Source organism: Hoplias malabaricus, chromosome 4 (genome assembly GCF_029633855.1).
Source record: "Hoplias malabaricus isolate fHopMal1 chromosome 4, fHopMal1.hap1, whole genome shotgun sequence".
Classification (NCBI taxonomy): Eukaryota; Metazoa; Chordata; class Actinopteri; order Characiformes; family Erythrinidae; genus Hoplias; species Hoplias malabaricus.
The window spans coordinates 36,975,683-36,997,541 of NC_089803.1; the positions used below are offsets into that span (position 1 = coordinate 36,975,683).

The following is a 21,859-nucleotide window of genomic DNA, read 5'->3' on the forward strand; positions in this document are numbered from 1 at the left end:
CTTGGAATTCATTAAACAATACCTACATTACAGTGAATTTCCATCTTATTAATTTCACCTAACTTGTAGCTACAGGCACTGACTCTATTGTCATATACACCCACTATGACTGAGTGGTCGTGGAAGGTTTGCTGAATATTATGACTATTTGCAAATTATTAGCACCATTTCTCCCATGTCCATTAATGGAAAGGAGCTGCTTTAAATATTTATTTGAATAGTGGGCCATAAGTGTTACTTAAGGGTTTACACATTTAAACTGATTATAATCCAATACTGTGCTGAGTACAAAACAAATAATACAGTCCTATAATTCTGTAATCAAATTAAAATATTGATTGTAGACATGAGAGGATTTCATAAATTTGCAGTTCACCCCATAATCAGATTACCAAAAATATATCATTAAAATATCAGGAGTGTTATGTATTTCGTTTTCACTGAAACGTAATATTTTAAACTACAACTAGTAGAGGGTACCTAGTTCTGTTGGAGATGAACTATGCCCTTTTTTCAAATTACAAAGGCTGCATTTCCTACATTCGCCTTCCCACAAAACATCTAGATCCCCCACTTGCTGGTTTCTACCCACTTGCGGGCCTCCGGTCTGCAGAGATTTGTACTTGTTTTCACACCTGCCGCGCTCAATAAGGCCACACCAATCATGGCGGATCTGAGGGGCGCTCTCCCAGCCGCCGTGTGTCGTCATCACACTGCGCCCACTGATGGACAGCGTGAGGACTGAGAGTGCCTTGTACACGTGGGTAGGTTTTTGACAAAATAGCAGACACTGAGTGCCCACTGTGTTCATGGTCACCATAACGAAGTTCATGACTCACCATCTTTAATGACAATATAATGTCAATGTAATAATTCTCAGCCGTTGAGCGTTGCTCCATGATCACGGAATTGAGAAACGTTGTTTCGGAGAGACGCGGTATTTCGGCAACATTACATGAAATATTGCCGTTTGGCGATGTGGGGGTCAACACTGCAGAGAATGCCGTTTCTATTTAGAGTCGTCCCTGCTGCCATGATGCTTATTTTCTGATACAACGAGCTCAGTGACCTGAAAAGCCCAAGGCACTTCCCTTCCACTTAGCCAGCACGCTAAAGAATATCCCTAAAGCGCCATTGCGCAAAAGAGTGATGGAAAAGGGTTTTCGAATAAACGGTGACGTTTTTACTGGTTTATACACACTGCTTATGCGACACAGCGCGCGCGGGAGCCCCGGACTGGTCCCGCGATCACAGACTCCCCACGACTCTATTCCTCATCTCTCTCCTCTCCAAACTTTACCACTCTGTTCTCACACCAGCACGCGAGCTTCTTATTGTAGACATAAAGCAGCACTGAGCAAAAGTCTGAGACACAGCATTTTACATTCCTCTCAAAAGAAAAGGAATAAAGAACAAACTCTGCACCACAAATGACACGGTCAAAAATGGATGGAAACACGACTCATTTTTTTCATATTTCTTTATTGCGCAAAACATATGCGAACATTTTGGATGGAAACCCCCCTATTGGCTGGATACAGAATGTGTGTGGGGTATAAGTGGATTGTTCTTGGGCTATATTGGGTAAATGCGCGCACCCGAGTGGTTGTCCGGATTTGACATTTTTGTCTTTTTAGGTGATCTACACGTTTGCCGCATGATTAAGTCATGATTTTCACGGAGAGCCGCATGTCGGGGCAGCATTTAATTCATGTAACAGCTGGGCTGTCGTGCTCCACGAGTGTTTTGGCTGGCTTAAGGCGTGAATGTGAACCGTTTCTGAAGTTGATACCAGAAGATGCAGTCAGAACAAAATATTTTGTCTGGAAAACAGTACCATTCTGTTTGTCCTTTTGCCAAATTAATTTAAGATTAAAAAGCTGCTGTTCAAATTCTGTTTAAAACAAAAGGTAAACAGAAACAGCGCAGTACAGCTGTTGTATCAGTTTCCAAAACATCAACATATACACTGATAAACTGTAATAGTATGACCCCACTCTTTGTATAAGCCCTCACTGACCACACAGAAGTAATATGTAGTTCTACAATTACAGCCTATAATCCACCGGTCACTTATACTTAATGTCAGACATGGAACAGAAATTTGACACATCACACACATGTCATAAATACCATCCACATTTTGAAATACAGTAGTATACTGTATTAGTTATACTACCCAATCCTAAATGTATTAATTATACATGGATTTTCACCTGTTTTCTACCTTTGCTGTGCCTTCTATCCATGTTTCTGTTGATTGATGTACTTCCATTTCAGAATTCTTAGCAGAAAAAGTTAAAATGTTTTGTTTTAGGTGCCTTTCTAATCCAACAGGGCTAATGCAGCGTCTTAAATGAAATGCACCGGAGAACTGCATTTCAGGCTATGCCTCATATTTCCTTGTCCCCATACATTTTTTTTTTTTTTAACAGACTCATACACATTTGTCCCATTAATCAAAGAGATAAGCTTGTGATGTCTCTCTTAGGGGGCAAACAGTTTTGGACAGTTGGGTCAGGGTCATGCTGAGGACCAGGCTGAGCCACGGTGTGTGGAGAATGAACACAAAAGACAGAAGATTAAGTCCATCACTGGAGGAGGTGGACATTCAGCACTCATCACTGGTCAGACACACTCTAAAAACAAATATACTGATTGTCTGTATTTTGAATTTGTTAAAAAGGGAAGGATATGAAGATATTTATTAAATATCACAAACCTCATGTACAATCCTGTGCAGCATTTTTGGACTCCTGGTTAAATTATGTGCTTGGCTGTTTTAAAAGTAAAAATATTTTACATGTCCATTACAGGGAACAAATATGGCAGATGGTTCCAAATTGTCTGCACACACTCCAATAATCTTGAGTTTAACATACTGCAAAAATAGAAACATATGCAGCATAAAGCATTAGCATAAGCATTTTTTAAACATAAGCATTTTTAAAGCCACATTTTATGTCCTTTTCATTCTAGTACATTATTAGCAAGAGTAATTGTATATTAAATTAAATCTTCAGAGTCTGTTTCTCTGTAGTGAATGTTTTTTGTTTCCACTTTTAAAATCAACATGTAATTGGACCAAGGATACGCATATGTTTGCACACAGCTGAAATGTGTACTTCTGCCTTGATAACATGCACAGCCTGATTGAGTAGCTTTGGAGCTAGGTCTGTCATGTGGTAAATGGTGCCCTCTAGATGTCTTCCCTTCTATGTATTCACAGCAAGCAAATTTCTCTCTGTAGAGTCTGGAGAGCTGCTGGTATGTGGACAAAACCACAAAGGACAGCTTGGATTCAGCCACAACTCAGATCTCATGACCTTTCAGCTTTGCCCTTTGCCTGGCAATAAAACTGTTCAGCAAGTGTCTTGTGGCTGGGATTTTACCATCATTCTTACAGGTAACTTTACCTAAAATCATTTCTCTAAAACATTCACTTTTCTGTACCCCTAACACAGAAGGCGTAGACATGTTTGGTGTCTGAAATTCCCTTAGGCCTACTCATAGTTTTTGCTAACTGTGTCTGGCAGATGATGGCTATGTCTTGTCATGTGGCTCCAATGCTTTTGGACAACTGGGTGTGTCACCGGAGATAAATCACTCAGCGCAACCCCTGCTTATCAAGGTGAAAATTGAATATTGTTGCTGTTATACTATATGGGTAATATATGTTATATTCCGGTGTGGTGGTATTTTGGCATTGAAGTTATTAATTCTGACTTAGATACCATTTGATATAATTGATAAAATTCATTATAATTTCCAGCATTGCATAAGTCTACTGTAGTATAATATATAATAAGGGAGTAAATGTTGTAATAAATGTCCCTTTTTTTGTTGTCACTTTAGTCTTTGAGTGAACAGGTCGTCAGTGTAGCAGCTGGGCTTAGACATGCACTCGCAGCAACAGGTATTAATAATCATTCTTAAGCCCTTTTCAGACAGGATTAGTTTTATGGTCCTTTGAAAATGGGGTAATGTAATTGCTACAGGAGTACCTCTGTGATTTTAGTCCCTACTCTTTGCTGTGAATATAATGCATAAATTGAGTAGCCAATACCATTTGTTATTTACACCAATATTCCTTATAGAGTGTGAATCCATACAAAATTATATTGATGTCTTTGTGTAAAATGACATTTTACTCCCCACATAAATTTAATCCTGCACAAAAGGGTTTTATTTATTTATTTATTTTAATCTTTCATTGTCTCTCTTTCCTTGTATTATGGCATTATTTCTTGGTGCATTTGTGCGAGTGTAGGTTCAGGTGGTGTGTATCAGTGGGGAACAGGTTTGTCTGCTCAAGCTAAAAAGGCATTGAATCCTCAACCTGTGCCAGCCCATCTCACCTGCAAGGAGCCCTTTTTGGTCCCAGGTAATCACACACACACACACACACACACACATACATATATATATTTATATGTCCTTCTGTATACAAGAAAGTCAATCTTCTACACATCTATACATATGCTAACAGTGTATTGTTTGATCATGAGCCTTTACTGTATGCAGCTACACATATTCATTCTGTACAGCTATTGCTGATTGTAGGGAAAACTCCAACATTTATATATATTTCTTCACTTTCAGGACTGGACCAGATGACTTCTTTGAAAGTGGCAGCAGGCTCGGCCCATTCTGCCTGCTTAACAGGTGTAAGATAGTTCTATGTTATAACTATATAATTAAGTAAGTAATTAGGCCTGTCACAATAATTACATTATCGATTTATCATATAGTAATGAATGTTACCTCAGTAAAAGCCCATTGTGTTTATTGTGTTTTTGTTTACATATAAATTAACATCATCAATATTTTAGGCACTCACTCTGTTCTGTTCTCTGGTTTTCTCTGGTCTCTTTTTCTGGGGCCTTTAAGGTGATTTGTTTGAAAACAGTGGTGTTATATATTTTTATATTTTATTTATTTGGGATATTTACACATTGTCTATTTTTATAATTCCAGTCTTTGAATGTTCTTAATATAATAGAATTATATTAAATAGAAAGTTAATTGCACTTTAAATATAATTGCATTATTATTGCATAAATAATATAACATTATTTATTGGCATAAAATTGTGTTAATATGACAATAATATACCAATTATTTCTGGAACAATATTTTGTTATAAGCAAGCAAATAATAAAAAAAAATAAATAAGTAACCACAAAATGATTTTTGACTCCAAATGTTAGTATGTTTTTTTTCAATGTTAATGAAAAAATGTTGTGCTTAAATCAGGAAAATGTTGCTGTTTTTAAACAAATTTTCTCTTTATTTGTTATTGTTCATATCGTTCTTGTAGTGGATGGTGATGTTTTCCTATGGGGCAGTAATAAATATGGCCAGCTATGCACCAAAAAGCCCTTCCTTCCAATTCCTACTGCTTTAGATCGAACACTTCTACAAGGAGAGAGAGTCTCTGCTGTACACAGTGGCTGGACACACCTGATCGCTCTAACAGGTATGAAGACACACACTGTAAGTGCATGCATCTGATGTGTTAGTCTTAACACAAGGATGTTTGAGAACAGATTTCTTCTTCTCAAAAAACAAATATCTGCTATTTTGCAAATTTAGATTTAAAAGTCTAAGTGAAACCAAGGACAAAATGTGTTTAAAAATGGAGCATTTTCTTAATGCATGGCCATGTCTGTACTTTTCCACAAAGTGATAGTGGCATCACAAGTGTTTTATGAAAACCAACATATTATTGCTATTAATAATACATGTATATGCAAGTACATGTATTATTTTTTACATTCAGTATTTTTGTTTTTCTTAATGTTAGGGTAGTATTGTAAATGGTGATAAACTTGGTCATCAATTTGGGTCCTGGGTTTGACCCTCACCTTCATGGTTTGTAAGTTGGTATTTGACTTGGCTGTGTGAAACCGTCTCAAGGTGTTGGTGTGCAAGTGACTGGATGAGTGTCTGTTGCCCAGTGATGCCCCCACAGTGAACCTGATCAGGATGATGTAGTTACAGAAATTTGAGTCTGTGCTTAAAAATGGCTGCTGGAGTTATTCAATTGAAACCTACACTCTTCATGACACTGATTTCCCAGCACTGAGTTTGAGTGACTGAGTGGCTCAATATATGAATTAGATATCAAGGGTATTTTTGTCTTCTTGTGTTTGCAGACATGTGTGTAATGGAATCAGAGCCTGGTTAAGAACATTTGTTCTCTAATTTCCAGAAACAGGAAGAGTCTTTACATGGGGCAGAGCCAGTTATGGGCAGCTTGGGAGAAGCAGGCCAGTGAGTGATATCACAAGTTTATCAGATGCCTCAATGACAGCCTTGCCTTCAGAAGTCAAAGTGCTTAATGGAGCCACTCAGGTATGAAAAGCCTTCCGGAATTAGGATCACAATGAACACTATTTGGACATCACCTTTGACAGAGCCTTTAGTACAGGTTAAACCACAGAATTGCAGGAGACCACTGAGACCTAGATTGTGTTTAAAATAGCATACTATGTGTCCTACTAATATAGTATATTGTATGCTACTTTTTCAATATTTAAAATAACACTCATATATCAGGTTAGATGGCAGCCAAGGGATTATGTCTATGGTTGGTTGCTCCAGAAATGTCTGTGCTACATTACGTGGATGCAGTATAGTATTATTGGAAGTTTAGCATTATAGCAAGCTGTGGTTGTATACAGGACAGTTTGTCCATATGTTCACATATTATGACTTTTGTCACACTCAATTAGCAATCAGTATGTTTGAATCCCTTTAAGCCTTAAACTCAGAGCAAAGACTGTATGGTCAGTAGTAAGGGTGCAGTGCACCAAGTGGGACAGCAGGGGGTGACATCACTATAAGGTTTTTCCATCTTTTTTGCATCCTGCCCAGAGACAGCATTCACGCTCATCGAAGGTCACCACTAACCTTGGAGATACAACATTTGTGTATGTAGGGAAACATATACTCAAACCGGTTCAGTTGAACTGAGTGAATTTTATTTGTACTTTGAGATCTTGAAATAAATTTAGATAGATAAGTTGACTGTTCTGGGAACAATGCTAGTTTGTGGCAGAGTGAATAAGAGGACAGTGCGTAATTGTGCTCTTGAACAATCTGAGATAAAGTCAGACATGACATCTATGCCATGCTGGATTTATCTCTGTGTGGATTTCTAGGCACAAGAGTGGCCCTGTCCAAACCCTGTCGCAGTAGCTCAACGTTCTCCTCTCTACTCAGAGAGCTGGACAGGTGTCCTTATGAGACTTGCCTTTGTGTACTCCGCCTCTTTCCTGCCAGTGCACCACTTATCACGTTTAATCTTCAAAAGCTGCTGAGTCTACAGTGTCCCTATCGCCTTTGTTTGGTGTATGCTGCTGATGAGCAAAGGGACAGATTAAGGGTGAAACGAACTTTAATTCTCACTGAAATTGAGGGGAACAAAGTGGAGGAGGATCAACCCTGAGGACTCTCTATATTGTTAGTGAGAGGTTGTAAGTTTTTGTCCTCACAGTTTACTGATGGTAAGTCATTGCCTAAGGATTTAGTTTAATCTAAAACTGTATAGGAATTTATCCTAAAGGAAAGCCTTTTGTAATGAATTCTAAAGTAGATGTCTGTGAAAAGTATATTTAATTCACACTTCATGCTAGATTAGTGACCCTAACAAGATGATTATAATAACTACTACTCTGTATTCTAATGATCTGTTCAAGCAGTAGTTCAGTCTCATTTTCTGTAAATCCTCAGGCACAGTATAATTGTAAAGGAACTGTAAAAAATAAATGTCTGTCTGCTCCAACTGTACAGCTCATTACTATCGTTACATTTCCATGAAATAGAACAGAAAACCTGTTAACATAAACCTCACTGATTATAGTTGTCTTTATGAGGTTGCTGGACTCATGAAATTCATTTTCACATATGAACTCTGGAAAATATCCCAACCTAATTGTGCCCTTTCACACTTGTAACCTCCAGCCAGAGATTTTACACATCAGACGTGTTCTCACAGCTGGAAATGTTCTGCATGGTTTAGGTATGAGGCAGTGCCTGTGTAGTGCATGCATGGGGCACAGCATGAATTCACTGTGACCTCTGAAACATTGCCAGCTCTATCACGTGCACACTTAGATATTACCTGGACTTGGTACTAAGGGGCTAGCAGGGCAAAGTCTAGATGATGCTTTGTACAATAGTTATGGACATTTGCGTTCATACATACAGCTCCTCATACAGTAATGTCCAGTAATGTCATGTCCAGAACTTAATTTATGATGAAAAATGCTTGTGTTGCTCGGCTCCAGTGTCGCTCTGTCTGATTTCAGATAAATAGAGTCCGGATTTATACTGTCAGAATTGAAGTATTTTGGAGTAAGGTCTTCCTGAGCTTGTGAACAACTATAAATTAGAGTAAAGTAGCCAATGTGCCTTGTGTTGCTCTGACCACAGTCCCAGAAAACACACAGAGACAAAGTGTTCCTGTTTTAATTTCTCATTTTAAAAGAAAAGGTAAACAGACCCATATGGTTCTCTGGTCTTTTACCCAGAACACCATCAAGTACAATTTAACACATTGTAAATGATCCTACCCAGCTCCACCGTGTGATGTTGCTTTATTTGAGGCTCTGTGCTCTGCTTCTTTAGCTTGACACACCCACGGATGCTGTCACAGTGGAAGATATGGAAGACGATATAATAATAAAGGCATTTACTTGAAAATTACAACATAACATAAGTTAACATTCTGAATGGGATATTATGATGTTTATTTTTTTCATTTTGTTTTACTCCAGTAGAGATGGAATAAAAACGTGTCCTCAGGATTTTAATTGTAAATACAAACTAGAATGGCCAGTTGATGCAATATAGGCAGGGGTGCAGTGGGATAGAGGAATGTTTAAACAGACATTTTTCAGAAAAATATGACTAATCTGTCAGCCCTAATGTAGAGATTGGGACCCACGCCCTGGTTTTTACCACCACAATTGTATGTATTTATGTGTCTTGATAATGCACCATTTATAACCATTTGCATATCAACAAGCTTAAATGTATTCCTCTTTACTACAGCAGGTCCTGAGAAAGGCACTTGTGTAATTATTAAACAGGACATGCCAGTGTTAATATTAAATGAAAGTTCAACATATTGGAAGAACTTAGGACACATTAAGAGGTTTTTAGTAATAGACACTTATTCTCATTCAGATTAGTTCATTCACACAGTGTCACACAGGTCCTTGCTGAGCTGTGTATTAGGTTGTAGGAGGCCCAGAGAGGGGCAGGTGAAGGCTGTAGTCTCAGAAGCAGATGGGAGAGGTCTGTGCCATTGAGCATAATTGTGCCCCAGTACTTATCCACCTCAGCTATTTTTTTCATCCTTTCTAGACACCCAAGGATGCTTTATAATCAACACTCCAACAGAATGGCATTCCATTCAACATTCAATCAACACACACACGGGCAAGTTTATACTGGATATTTTTTCCAGACACATAAATATTCAATTTATATATAATTATTAACCCTTTGAAACAATCCATCAGTATCCATCAAGGAAAAATGTGAATTATTTGTATTTATTTATTTATTTATTTATTTTTAATGATTGGTCACAATTGTGACTGGTGGGATGATACGGTGTATATACATTTAACATATTTGTCTTATGCAGTCATGTAGATTCTCAGTGAAGCTAAAAGAAAAAACAGCTTAGAATGCTTTGTAGAAGAAGAACTATGTGTGTGTATAAGTGTATATTTAGATGCATTGTGTTATCCCACCGGTTACTATTGTTGCCATCAACATGTTTGCTCCTTCCGTGACCACACTAAACAAAGTTGATTAAATGAAACTCATACATCCAACTTCCTCTTCTTGTGGTGCAACCAGGACATAAAGAGTTCTGTTCATGTGACACTGCACATATTTCACTGAGACACTCCGTTGCTGGAAATGCATTGATATGTTTTTCAAGAACGTATTTAGAGCCACAGTCACTGTTTACAGTCACTATTGTGACCAATCAGATTAAATGAGTATAATAGTGGGTTCACTGTCAGAGGTGAACAATTTGGGGTAAATATCTGATTGCAGTTGCACACAAAGTGTTTTGTTGTTTCTGATTGGTCTAACTGTTAGATAGTAACGAAATATCACAATTTAATACCTTTTATGAGACTGTTCTAGATAATGTAGGCTAGAATTAAAATTGCACTGTGATATTGTGACTTTGATATAAAAACAAATTTTTTTCTATCTAGTTCACTGTAATGAGCTTATTTTGAAGAAAATTGGCAATTGCAACAGCAATTGTGCCATGAAGAAGGAAGAGGACTACAGGGAGCTGTAGATTGGCACTAATCCATCTGCAAATTTTGGTGTTCAAACAATGAAACGGCATTAGACAGCACAGTTTATAGAATGTTCATTCTTCAGATGGTGAACATTGTCACATTTTTGTATTTCAGTATCAGTGTTTGCATATATGGTTACAGCCATAGTAAAATAGTCTCCTTATCAGTTTTTACGTTTGGTTTTGGTCAGCCATGGTTTCCTGTAAGTGCATTGCTATTAGGAAGACTGAGAATATCCTGTTGCACTGCTGAAGGCACACGTTACTAACTGACAGTAATGACTAATCTAGGATGACCTGTATACAAAGACAGCTCATTGATTCAGAAACTGATCCCCCCTCTCCCTCTTTCTCTCTCTCTCTCTCTCTCTCTCTCTCTCTCTCTCCCTTTTTCATTCAGCCTTACATACTCCTACACAAGCACATTCATAAGCCCACAAGATTCTGCAAATTCAAGTAGAGCTTGCATATTGCAATACATATCCCAAAATAGCCTGTTGTTTAGGCTCGCCATGTACTCAGCCTGGTAAACCCAGAAATAATGCTAGAATCTGACATGATATCAGTCAGTTTCAGGGCTGAGCATCAGCGAGGTCACCTCAGTGCTGTGCATTGAGACACATGGCTGAGAGAAAGTGAGGGGTATTGTGCCTCATCACCCATACTTTCAACCTATCCATTACCCCTGCTGCAGTAATGTTGTCAGTTATTATTGCCTTCACGTATACAAGCCCGCATGCAAAAGGAATCTGCATAATGTATCTGAAGCAAAGCAAAAAGTGGATTTTTTGGAACAAAAAGAGGTACAACTGTAAAAGAAGACTACATGTATAAAGATGTATAAATGGTTTCAAAATCTGTTTAATACATGGTCATTAATTGGGCTGTGAACACCTTTTTTATAGTTATTAACACAGAAATAGAAAGGAAAACAGTGACCTTTTTGTGTACGACTGAAAGTGTCAGAGAACTTACTGAAAATGTTAAGGTAAAAAATAAGCAAAGACCTGAGGATGTGTTTTTAGACATTTCATATGTTATATTACACAAATTATCATCAATGTATAAAAAGACAGACTACCAGTTTAAACTTGGTGCTTAAATGGTTAAACTTAGTCACAGATATGTGCTGAAGCTGACACGCTTAATGTCGGCTGATGGAGAAGACAAAGCAAAGTCAGTATTTTGCAAGACATGAGGTTCAACAATGTAGATTGTTGTGAATTGTTGATACACTACAACATAATTAATAATCATTAATAAACAGATTGTAAACCATGTGTAAAACTCTAAGCGTAATCTTATTCTAAAGTGATACCCAATAAGAGTTCCGCTTTATACTTCAATTCACCACCACATTAAAATTCTTTTCAAGGAAGTGGTTCTGAGGTTCTGTCTTCTTATAGAGCCATTTTACATCAAAATTCTGGTTGATGCCATGGGTCCTGCCAAGGTTGCTGTGGCCTTTACAAGCTGTCCTTGCAGTCCATTTACCATCATACATCATGTCAGTGAAGGTTGTTTTCCTATTTTTACATATCCCTGTAGTTTTTTGTGAATGAAGATCTCAATTTTGGTTTGTTCTGATGGTAGAATCAGTTCTAAGGATTTGAATGTTAAATTTCTGTTGTGACAAGAGATTTTCTTTTTGCACAATTTTTAATAGAGTGGTTAATGGTCAAGGACATCTGATATTGATTTGAAAAGCCAACATTATTTTTGCCTCACAAAACATTTGTGGAGTATATATATGTCTGTTTGATCCTTTTAGTTTTAACAATCTTTAAAATGTGTGAGAAGAAATTGGGAATTAAAGTTGATCATTATGTGAGTCTTTGTGTCTCTCTGCATTCCACAGAGGCTGGTCCTTTCATAAATAAACGTACTGGCATTTTTACGATTCCTGGTATAGATTTTTAGACACCAAAATGTGGTCTGGATTCTTGATCCTGGAAGAAGGGATGAAAGGTGTGACTGAGGGTGAAGAGAAGCCACTGATAGTGACCAGGCTAAATTTCTGCAGATTATGTCCCAAAAACTCACATTCATCTCTTTATGCTACATATGTGAACTCTAATTAACTGGCATAGGGTGTTTTACATTTTATCCTGTGTATGATTACTGTCACTGAAAACATTTATGACATAACAAGTGTTATACCCACAATTTCACCATCTTAGTTTTCCTTCCAGGTTTGACTTGTGATACAAATTGTTTTGTTTTGTTTGAAAATAATCTTCTAAACGGTGAGTCAAAAGTCGCAGGACACTCATTTATCTGAATATCCCAGCAAGTAATGGGTGAGGGGACCTATCTTTTAGGGTATATCCATCAAGGGCAAATTTTTTCAATAGGAAGGTGGTCATGTAGCATATCAAAAAATAAAATGCGATTTTTGACTCACCCAGGTTTTATCTCTTACCATTTCCTGCCACCACAGTGAGCACTGTTGTTTTACATTTACATTTACATTTATGCATATGGCAGACGCTTTTATCCAAAGTGACTTACAAAAGAGGATCTAACATTCAAACTACAACACAAATTATACAAAATACCTTACATTAAGTTCAATATGCCAGCAAGTAATAAGTGCATTAAAGAAAGACATTCAGTGCAAGAGATTCTCTCGGAAGAGCTGGGTCTTCAAGGATTTCTTGAATGCGGAGAGGGTTTCTGTTGCTCTGATTCCATTTAAGCTCATTCCACCAGCGTGGTACCAGAGATGAGAATAGCCTCGACTGACCTGTAAGTGGGGTTGGTTGTGTTAGTTAGCGCTCCTTTGAGGAATGGAGAGGGCGGGCGCTAACGTATGGTTTTAAGAGTCGATTGAGGTAGATGGGAGCAGAGCCAGTGAATACTCTGAAGGCCATCATTAGTGATTTAAATTTGATGCGAGCAGCTAGGGGTAGCCAATGCAGCTCAACTAATAGGGGCGTGACATGTGCTCTTTTAGGCTGGTTCAAAACTATTACCTGTTTGCTTCCTCAGTGACAATGATTGTTTTGTGATTGTAAACAAGAACCATAAGTATGGAAGATGTTTAACCCGATTTAAATCTCTTTCCCCAGCATGCACATACACACCTACATGTTTTCACTCATCCAAAGCCATACATCTATACATACAAATAACTGCAGACATCAATCACTGGGCCTATTATTTGTATTTACTGGAATACTGCTTCAGACACAATATGCATTATGATAGAATATGTGATTGTGACTTTGTGTGTGTGTGTGTGTGTGTGAGACCTGTATGTGTAAGAAATATGTTTCAAAAATGTTGTGAAATGAAATGTTTCATTATGGAGGTGGCTTTGTTTTTCTAATTGATACTTTTCTATGAATGTAGATTGCATGTGGATCAGAACACAACCTTGCTGTTGTTGGTGAGTACATTTACTCCATGTTGTTATTCTGTAGTAGAAATATGTGTGTGTATTTCTTGGTAGATAAGCATGGCTGATACATGCAAATATTTTTGTTGGCTAGGGAGAAGTGAAAATATGTATGCATCCTCTACAGGAAACACACTTCTGAATTTGATGTGTTGAATTGTGAACAGCTTCTATGAATAACACAATAACAAAAAATACATTTCATAAACATTTAATCAAATCTAATTTAATTTAGTTTAGCTGAATTGGCTTGGGGCGGCACAGTGGTGCAGCAGGTAGTGTCGCAATCACACAGCTCCAGGAACCTAGAGTTGTGGGTTCAAGTCCCACTCTGGGAGACTCTCTGTGAGGAGTTTGGTGTGTTGTCCCTGTGTTCGCATGGGTTTCCTCTGGGGTGTGTTCCCAACTTGCGCCCTGTGGTTCCGTGTATGCTCATTCATTCATTGTCTGAAACCGCTTATCCAGTTCCAGGCACAAGGCAGGAACACACCCTGGAGGGGGCCCTCCCAAATCATAATAATTTTTAAAGGTTTTATGCTGTCTATTGATGAAAATACTGAATGAAAAACTAATATTTTATATTTTGCAGTCAGTTATATACTGCGTCGATATACAATTAACATCAAGAAACTAAATTTAATTTCTGTTTTTCTTGCTCTGACATTGAGAATTCATGTCAGAATTCATAGGGTTGAGGCTGTGACACTAAGGGAGGATTTGTGACAGAACTCAGTTTGCTATTAGGAGATAGCACTAATGCAGTCTGTAAGAATTAACCACAGCATTGTTTGTGATGCCTTAGAGAGCAATGTCTAGATTTCCATAATTGGAATCTTTTAACCTCTCATTAACTTGAGGATAGATGTGTATCTAAAGTAATTAAGTAGCCAGTTCTGTACAAAGTTTTCTTAGAATCATAGAAAGAGGATGTAACTTTTGTGTCTTGTTCTGTGTCAGACCTGTGAAGCTATGTGGGTACTACCCACCCTACTAATCTAATGGTATTCTAAACTAACATGCACGCTTGACTGAAAGTCATGAAGTTATAGTTCCTCAATTTTCAATACAAGTGACAAAGCTGAAAAAGGACTTTTGGTCTAGATCTTTTTTTTATATACACATTTTTATGTTGTTGACTACATGAAGGACATTCAAACTTCCGATCATCTGCCTGGAAGAACGATAATTGGAACTGCATGCCAACTGCCTTGAGGACTAAACTAGAACAATATTGGTGCTCATTTTACAGACGATATGAAGATGCTGAAATACCTGGTAGTTATTGTCTTTTGCAGCAACATCACACAAGGATGGCACTTGAGAAAATGTGTCATGAGCGTACTTGTTGATGGGATCTCGGACTGTTCTGGCAATCGTGCTGCTTACTGTCGGCGAGTTACAGATCTCAAAGTGGATACTGCAGACCTACCAGCTGATATTCAACAACTGTGTATTAACATGGAAAATCACACTCTGAATGGAGCACTTGTTAATGGTACTTTTGCACGCTTCAAATCCCTGGAGTACCTTCAGATCATTGGCTGTTTTTTTCAAATTAATCCTGGAGCATTTTATGGACTTTCAAATCTAAGGAAATTAGAACTTTTTGGAGGAGGCCCATGTTGTGAGTTTGCAATGTCACGCCAAGTATTTAAGGACATTCCTCAGCTGAAAGAATTCAAAATGTTGGATTTCAATTTTACAGTGGCTGCCAATGATGTTTTTTATGATCTCTCCCAAATTGAAATCTTATATTTTTATGAGCCTTGTGCTTCAGTCTATTCAAAAATAATATGCACAATAACAAATCTGCGATCTTTAAAAGATTTTTTTTACTTTACACAGAAAGAGGAGATATTAGAAGATCCTACCTGTGTCTTTAACAATGTATCTGTTTTTAACAAAACAATCATGCCTAGTATTTCAAGTGTCAGGCTGTCATTTTACACCATTAAATATTTTCATGAGCGAGCATTAGACCTTTTTCAAAACTTGTCTTATTTAAGTTTTGCTAAAAATGACAAGCTGTTCATGTACCTTTCCAGATCTGGCATCAAGAGTGTAGATTTCTTAAATTACGATTCGTCCAGTCTTGTGGTGGAGGATGTTTGCACTGTTGTGTTTAAGTTGTCAGTTAAAAAACTTAAAGTGGGTTTTCACACAGTTAGTAACTTCTCACAATTTATTAGTGACAGCTGTAGCATGCTTGAAGAGTTGAATATCTATGCACGGTTACAGCCTTTAGACTTGCGTTTTATTTATTATATGACAAACCTTACTACTTTGACAGCTAGTACAAATGGACTATGTAAACATTTTGAACACATTTGTATGTCTCCTGTAAATGTCACATGGCTGACTGAGTTGAATATTCAGTCCACTCGAATCTTTACCATTTTTGGCCATCAGTTCAGTTGTTTAGTAAATCTTGAGAAGTTTAATATTACATCTTGTTCTGTCTCACAAATAGAACCTTTTGCTTTCATGGAATTAATCTCATTAAGACTTTTGAGCCTCAACTACAACAACATCAGTGTGATTAGAGCTCATGTATTTGATGGCTTGTACAACCTTTTGGTATTAGACCTTCAAGAAAATCCCCTGCTTCAGATTGAAGAAATGGCATTCAGAACGCTCATTAACCTTCGAGAAATATATTTTAGTTACTCTGGAACAACACCACCAGGGTTTGTGATGAGATGGAATTTAACACATATTTTTGGTAATATTTCACAACACCTGACCTATCTGTTCTTTGCACATATGATGCCATTGGAGTTGATTATTGGCTCTGACATCATGCTGAAAGATCTTAATTTCCATGTGTGGTCATCTACTTTGATTATTGAAGATTGTGAACGTCCATTTTTTCAAGCCATCTCCACTCTTTATGCCAGAACTGAGTACATTCTCTGCGGATCCCAATTTATAGGAAAGTACATTAAAAATATAGAGTACTTTGAATATGTATCTCGTTTTTCAGACAGAATTGGAGATTTGACAGTTATTAATGAACTTGTTCACCTCAAGAAATTGACTCTTTATTATGTGGATCTTTCAAAACAATCAAATGTTGCTGTTATTTTCCACAACCTGACTAAACTAAGGGAGCTCCGCTTGTTTCACTGTAGACTTTTTAGTATTGATGGCTCATTATCAAAGGACCTGAAATCGCTAACTCTTCTAAAGTTTGTGTTCCGAGATTATATAACTGTCTATAATGGTTTTTTTACACCTCTCACCAGCTTAAAGAATTTGTATATGGATCTCCTTCTGCTTTATTGCAATTGTGATAATGTTGAATTTTCCAAGTGGGTGAAGGAGAACAAGAAAGTACAAGCTTATGTCAATATTCCAGAAGTAGATGAATTGCAGTGTTTACCAAACAATGGCTTGGGCACACTCAATTTAAATGTTTATGGGAAAGACAACTGCATTCTTGAGATGGAATTTGTGCTCTTTGTTTTGACTTCCTTGGGTGTGAGCCTCTTCATGCTTGCAGTGCTGCTCTGTCGAATGAATGTGTATGTCATTTTCCCCTTGTATCACATTGTTCGTGCCTGGCTTGAACAAGTTATAAGAAAAGATCAAAGGTTAAAATACCGCTATGATGCCTTTGTTTCTTACTGCAGCAAGGATGAGAACTGGGTAGTAAATGAGCTTTTGCCAAATCTGGAGCAACGAGGCCCACCATTTCTTCGCCTTTGCCTGCACAGCAGGGACTTCCAGCTGGGAAAGTATGTCGTGGACAATATCACAGACAGCCTCTATGAAAGCCGTTACACCCTTTGTCTGGTCAGCCGCAGCTATTTAAGCAGCAACTGGTGCTCTTTGGAGATGCATCTGGCAACCTGCCGCTTGCAAGTGGAGCACAAAGATATCCTAATTTTAGTTTTCCTTGAGAAGATCCCATCTCGGCTGTTGTCTGCGCATCACAGGCTGGCTCGCCTGGTAAAGACTAGAACATATCTTGACTGGCCTCAGGATCCAGATCAACATAATGCATTCTGGGATAGACTGTGGGACAAACTGAAGCCTGAAGCGGGGCATTGAAGAGATGAACGTTGAATTTCAAAGACTCTTATGTTTGAAGTAGGTTTGTAAATCACAGCCACAAGCACCTGGCATGAGCAAAATTTCTTTTCTGCTTCACATCTTGGAATTTTTAAGCTTCTCACAGCAGAAGACATTTACATATATGGGATTATATGGGACTCGGGGTGGAGCTTTAAATCAGCACAAAAGGGAAATTTGGGTTGACTGATAAGAATGACATTTCACATTATTCAACAATCAGCTGCAAATTAACTTTACTATAAGAATTACATTAATAAAATATAAAATTAAATGTAATATAGCTAAAATGCTGCAGTGAATCTGCATTTACATCCTTGTTTTCAGTGTTTTACTTTTGTTTTTCTTTTTCATCTTTCTCTTTGACAAGAAAGTTGTCTCAATAAAGCTTTTGTCTGGGTTCCAGGTTTTTATATGTGATGATTTCATAATTTTTACCAGAGGAAGTCCTGACAGTCTCCTGGTGTTTGATCGCCTGGTGTCATGGAGTCTTATGGAGCAGCTTTCCAAATTGAATGTACAGAGCAAAATGTAGATATTTTTTCTGCAGAGACAAAATAAAAGCAGTGAGCTGGTTTAGGATGCTCTGCTGAGAAAAAAAAGTCCATCATAAACGTTAGGCTTAAAACTTTATTGTTTTGCTTCCTGTCTGGGATCGGCTGATTGGCCTTATTAGTGGCCACCATTTCCCTGTGGGACACAGTTGGGTCCCATCGGAAAATCTTTAGAGGCATCTAGTGTTTGTCAAAGTTCACCTACTAAACCATTAGAATCTCATATATTGGGGTGTCAGCCCATCAGGAAAATTGGGACCAAAGTCCCAGCAGAAGCTTTTCTAGTAGCCTGATGATTTTCTTTATCTAGAAAAACATAACATACAGTAAAAGACTTGTTTCTTCTGTTAAAAGACAGGGAGATGTGAAGTGGAACCATGCTGTTCTCCTTCTGTTCTGGATTAGTGTGCTACTCTATATGTTGCCGTGATCTATAAGTTTGTTGCTATGGGAACAGCCTGATATTTCTTATCAGTAACTGAATGCTGCTGTATTAGTGAATTGGGTGACAGTAATTTGGTAGTGCATTGTATATTTTATGTGAAAACCAGTTTGTCTCTTGCTGTACCAGTAAGCATTTATTTACCAATGAGTGTTTTTTATCCTTACAGCAAAAAGGACAAACACGAACAAACCTGGTTACATTGTGTAAACGTGAAGGGAGGCTGAGAGTTGGTTAACAGCAGGCAGAAATAGGGAGTGTTTTGGAGTGAGCAAATGTGGGGTGTGTGAAGAGAACCGTGGAGCAAGACAGGGGACAAATCTGAGAAAACGTGTTTCCCTTGAGGAAGCAAGCTCACTTCTGGTTGCCTCGGCAACGGCCACTGTTATGTAAGAGTGTTGCCATGGCACGTGTTTCGGTGGTGGTGCAGGCTTGACCACACCCACCAGGCGAATGGCTTAGAGGTGTCTGTGTCCCTGATCAGTCACACAGCCGAAAGATTCTGATTGGTGAGTGAGTGTGTGCAAGTGAAAGTAAGGTTATGAAAGGAGGACTGTATCTATTTACAGAAACACACCAGTGCTTATACATTTATAAGCACTTAAGTGGCACAGAATTTCCCTGTGTTTGCTGTGTGAACTCTTCCCTCCCCAGAGCAGTGTTTGATTGTGTGGTTTGCTAACAGCTCTACTGGATAGCTCCTTGATTGCATTTCCTCTAGTTTCCTCAGTTTTATTTTGATGTTCTGTTCCATTACGTGTGGTCTACATACTGTGCAGAAATGGCTGTACATTTTCCTCAGCATAAGATGAAGAATTATAAAAAATGCCTTTGTTTAAGAGGCTGATATTTTAGAAAAGGCAAGTTGACTGAAAAATAGGCTGAGCTCTGCAAAACCATCAGGTCATTTTAGGCTTAAGATGTGTTGACAAAAAATGCCACATATATTGTTCTTCATTGCAAGGGCTCAACTGGGGCACAAGACTCCTGCTGTATTACTATGGAAATGTCAGAAGGCAAATTAATGCATACTTTCTGAACATATCATTCAGCATTTGTTGTTGGTGGACTTACATAAATAAATTGGAGTGTATTTATTATTTGAAAATTATGTGCATTTTGCAAAAAGTCTCTCGATTTTGCTTAGTTCACCGTACATGATGAAAACTAGAGCGTAACATAGCAGCACATATTTGGCTCAATTCAAACGGCTTATGGAACCATTTATTGGTTCAAGTTTGGAATGGCTGAAGTGCCTCCACTCTGCAAAGTTTTAATGTTCGTTATTAGATTCCTTTTGCTTTTAGTTTTTAAAAAATATTGTACATTATTTGATCACGTTCTTCATCGTAGGGGACCAGATCTTTTCCTGGGGCTGGAATGAACATGGAATGTGTGGAGACGGCTCCTTTTTCAACGTTGAACAACCACAGCCTATCCCTGCCCTCAGGGATGTCCAACCTCTTCTGATCGGCTGCGGAGCAGGGCATTCCATAGCTTTGTGTTTGAAGAACAGTGAACAGTTGGCAAGCTGAAATATTTTTCTCAGGTTTGTGTGTTTATGTTTTTTAATGTGACCTCCTTTGGAGACTGTTCCTGTCAAAGCCCTTATAGACTTTTCAAATAACTTTAAAAAACGAAATCACTACTTAAAGTATCTCAGAATTCTCTTAGTAAGAAAGTTATCACCTGTGAGATTTATTGTGGTGAAGCATGTGCCTGCTCACTTTCCATGTATTGTTGTTGTTTGTACCTATAACTCATTGACCCCATCTCAATATCTCACAGTTGTTTTGAAAGACCTTTATTCGATGAGGAGAGATAAATTCATGTGCTTTCTTTTTCTCTCAAAGTCTGTATAGGCAGCCATGAAGGAGGGGGCTAAAATACTGTCTGGAGTGGTGACACAGATGAATGATGGTCTTCTACTAAAGTCATCATTCTCCTGTTACATCTCATTGGGATGGGCAGGGCTGGGGCAGCCCTGGATTAGTCTTCCTGGCCTCATGGCCACAGGAGCTTCCATTAAACAACCCTTAATTTGACTGCAGGGCTATAAAAGAGGTCAGTTGGCTTACTATGCTGATTAACTGTCAGGAAACTGTCACTGTAAGCATAAACACAAATGGTGCCATTTATTATTCTACTACTGATTATATTCTACTTTTGATTTATTTTTAGTTATATTGTATTATAAAAATTTGTGTATGCAACATAAATCAGGTTAAATTCACTCCCAACACATTCTGTACAGTATATTTTATACATTATATGGTTTGTGGACACCTGCATATTCAATATTTCTTCTGAAATTAAATGTATTAATTTTGAGTTTGTTTTTTCACATGGTATTAAATGGAGGTCCTTCATTTCAGAGAATGCAGTTCTACTACTCTGCAGCACAATACTGGCGTCTTATGCCCCTTTGGTCAAGACATGACATTTAGCTCTAGAGACAAGGATTGTCCACAGACTTTTGAATACATAGTACAAATTTGATAAATTCATCATTACCAATTGTTCACTGAAGTGACAACATTATGACTTCTTAGCAAAAATTATACTATGCATCTGCATTGCTAGCTCTTTGTGATTTCTGTTTGCACCTTTATAAACCTTCCATGACAACCATAAATAAATTGATACCACTGTTTTTTAAAGGGTTATTCCAGTAAGCACCAGTAGGTGTTAGGATTGCCTTGGTCAGTTTTATTAATATTTCACTTACACTATGTCCATTTTTGTAAAAAGCTTATGTATGCCTTATGTAGCTCTGCTAACACTGCTGTCAGTGTTGCCATGACCCTTTGCAAAGATAGTACAGGTTCATGAGCCATAGCTTCACTATATCAAACCAATAGCCTCATATGAGATAGAAATGTGGATTATACGTGATTAATATTTAAGCATGTACAATTTTTTAAGTGAGCAATAATCTGATACAGGTGCATTTTTGTCCCCAAGTGCAAATAAAAGGCTGATGGCTTTTATTTGAAAAAAAAATAAAAATAAATAAAATAAGCACAAAACTCATAATTGCTCTATTT

The 21,859-nt window shown here is 37.8% G+C and overlaps 1 protein-coding gene across 4 annotated transcripts; it reads left to right on the top strand.

Moving 5' to 3' along the window:
* Positions 1 to 691: 691 nt before the first annotated feature.
* Positions 692 to 21,801, top strand: sergef (secretion regulating guanine nucleotide exchange factor). Of its 4 annotated transcripts, none has more exons than XR_010802087.1 (13): positions 692 to 764; positions 2,492 to 2,627; positions 3,251 to 3,406; positions 3,537 to 3,631; positions 3,856 to 3,916; positions 4,271 to 4,384; positions 4,603 to 4,665; positions 5,321 to 5,479; positions 6,215 to 6,357; positions 13,697 to 13,733; positions 20,166 to 20,361; positions 20,666 to 20,876; positions 21,174 to 21,801. XR_010802087.1 is itself a non-coding variant. In XM_066666808.1 (12 exons), the coding sequence occupies exons 1-11, from the start codon at positions 726 to 728 to the stop codon at positions 20,345 to 20,347; spliced, it is 1,185 nt and encodes a 394-aa protein (XP_066522905.1). In that variant the 5' UTR covers positions 692 to 725; the 3' UTR covers positions 20,348 to 20,361; positions 20,666 to 21,801. The 4 variants fall into 4 exon arrangements, 2 of the variants coding, with proteins under 2 accessions (XP_066522905.1, XP_066522904.1); XR_010802088.1 differs by having other exon boundaries at positions 21,188 to 21,801; XM_066666808.1 differs by having other exon boundaries at positions 20,666 to 21,801.
* The last annotated feature ends 58 nt before the right edge of the window (positions 21,802 to 21,859 follow it).

What these genes read in the sequence shown, in the direction of transcription:
- sergef (XM_066666807.1), top strand. Translation starts at nt 726, where the DNA reads ATGGACAGCGTGAGGACTGAGAGTGCCTTGTACACGTGG. An exon ending in ACATTCAGCACTCATCACTG is followed by an intron (nt 2,628 to 3,250) that starts GTCAGACACACT and finishes TTCTCTCTGTAG; the next exon opens with AGTCTGGAGAGCTGCTGGTA. An exon ending in ACACAACCTTGCTGTTGTTG is followed by an intron (nt 13,734 to 14,888) that starts GTGAGTACATTT and finishes GACTACATGAAG; the next exon opens with GACATTCAAACTTCCGATCA.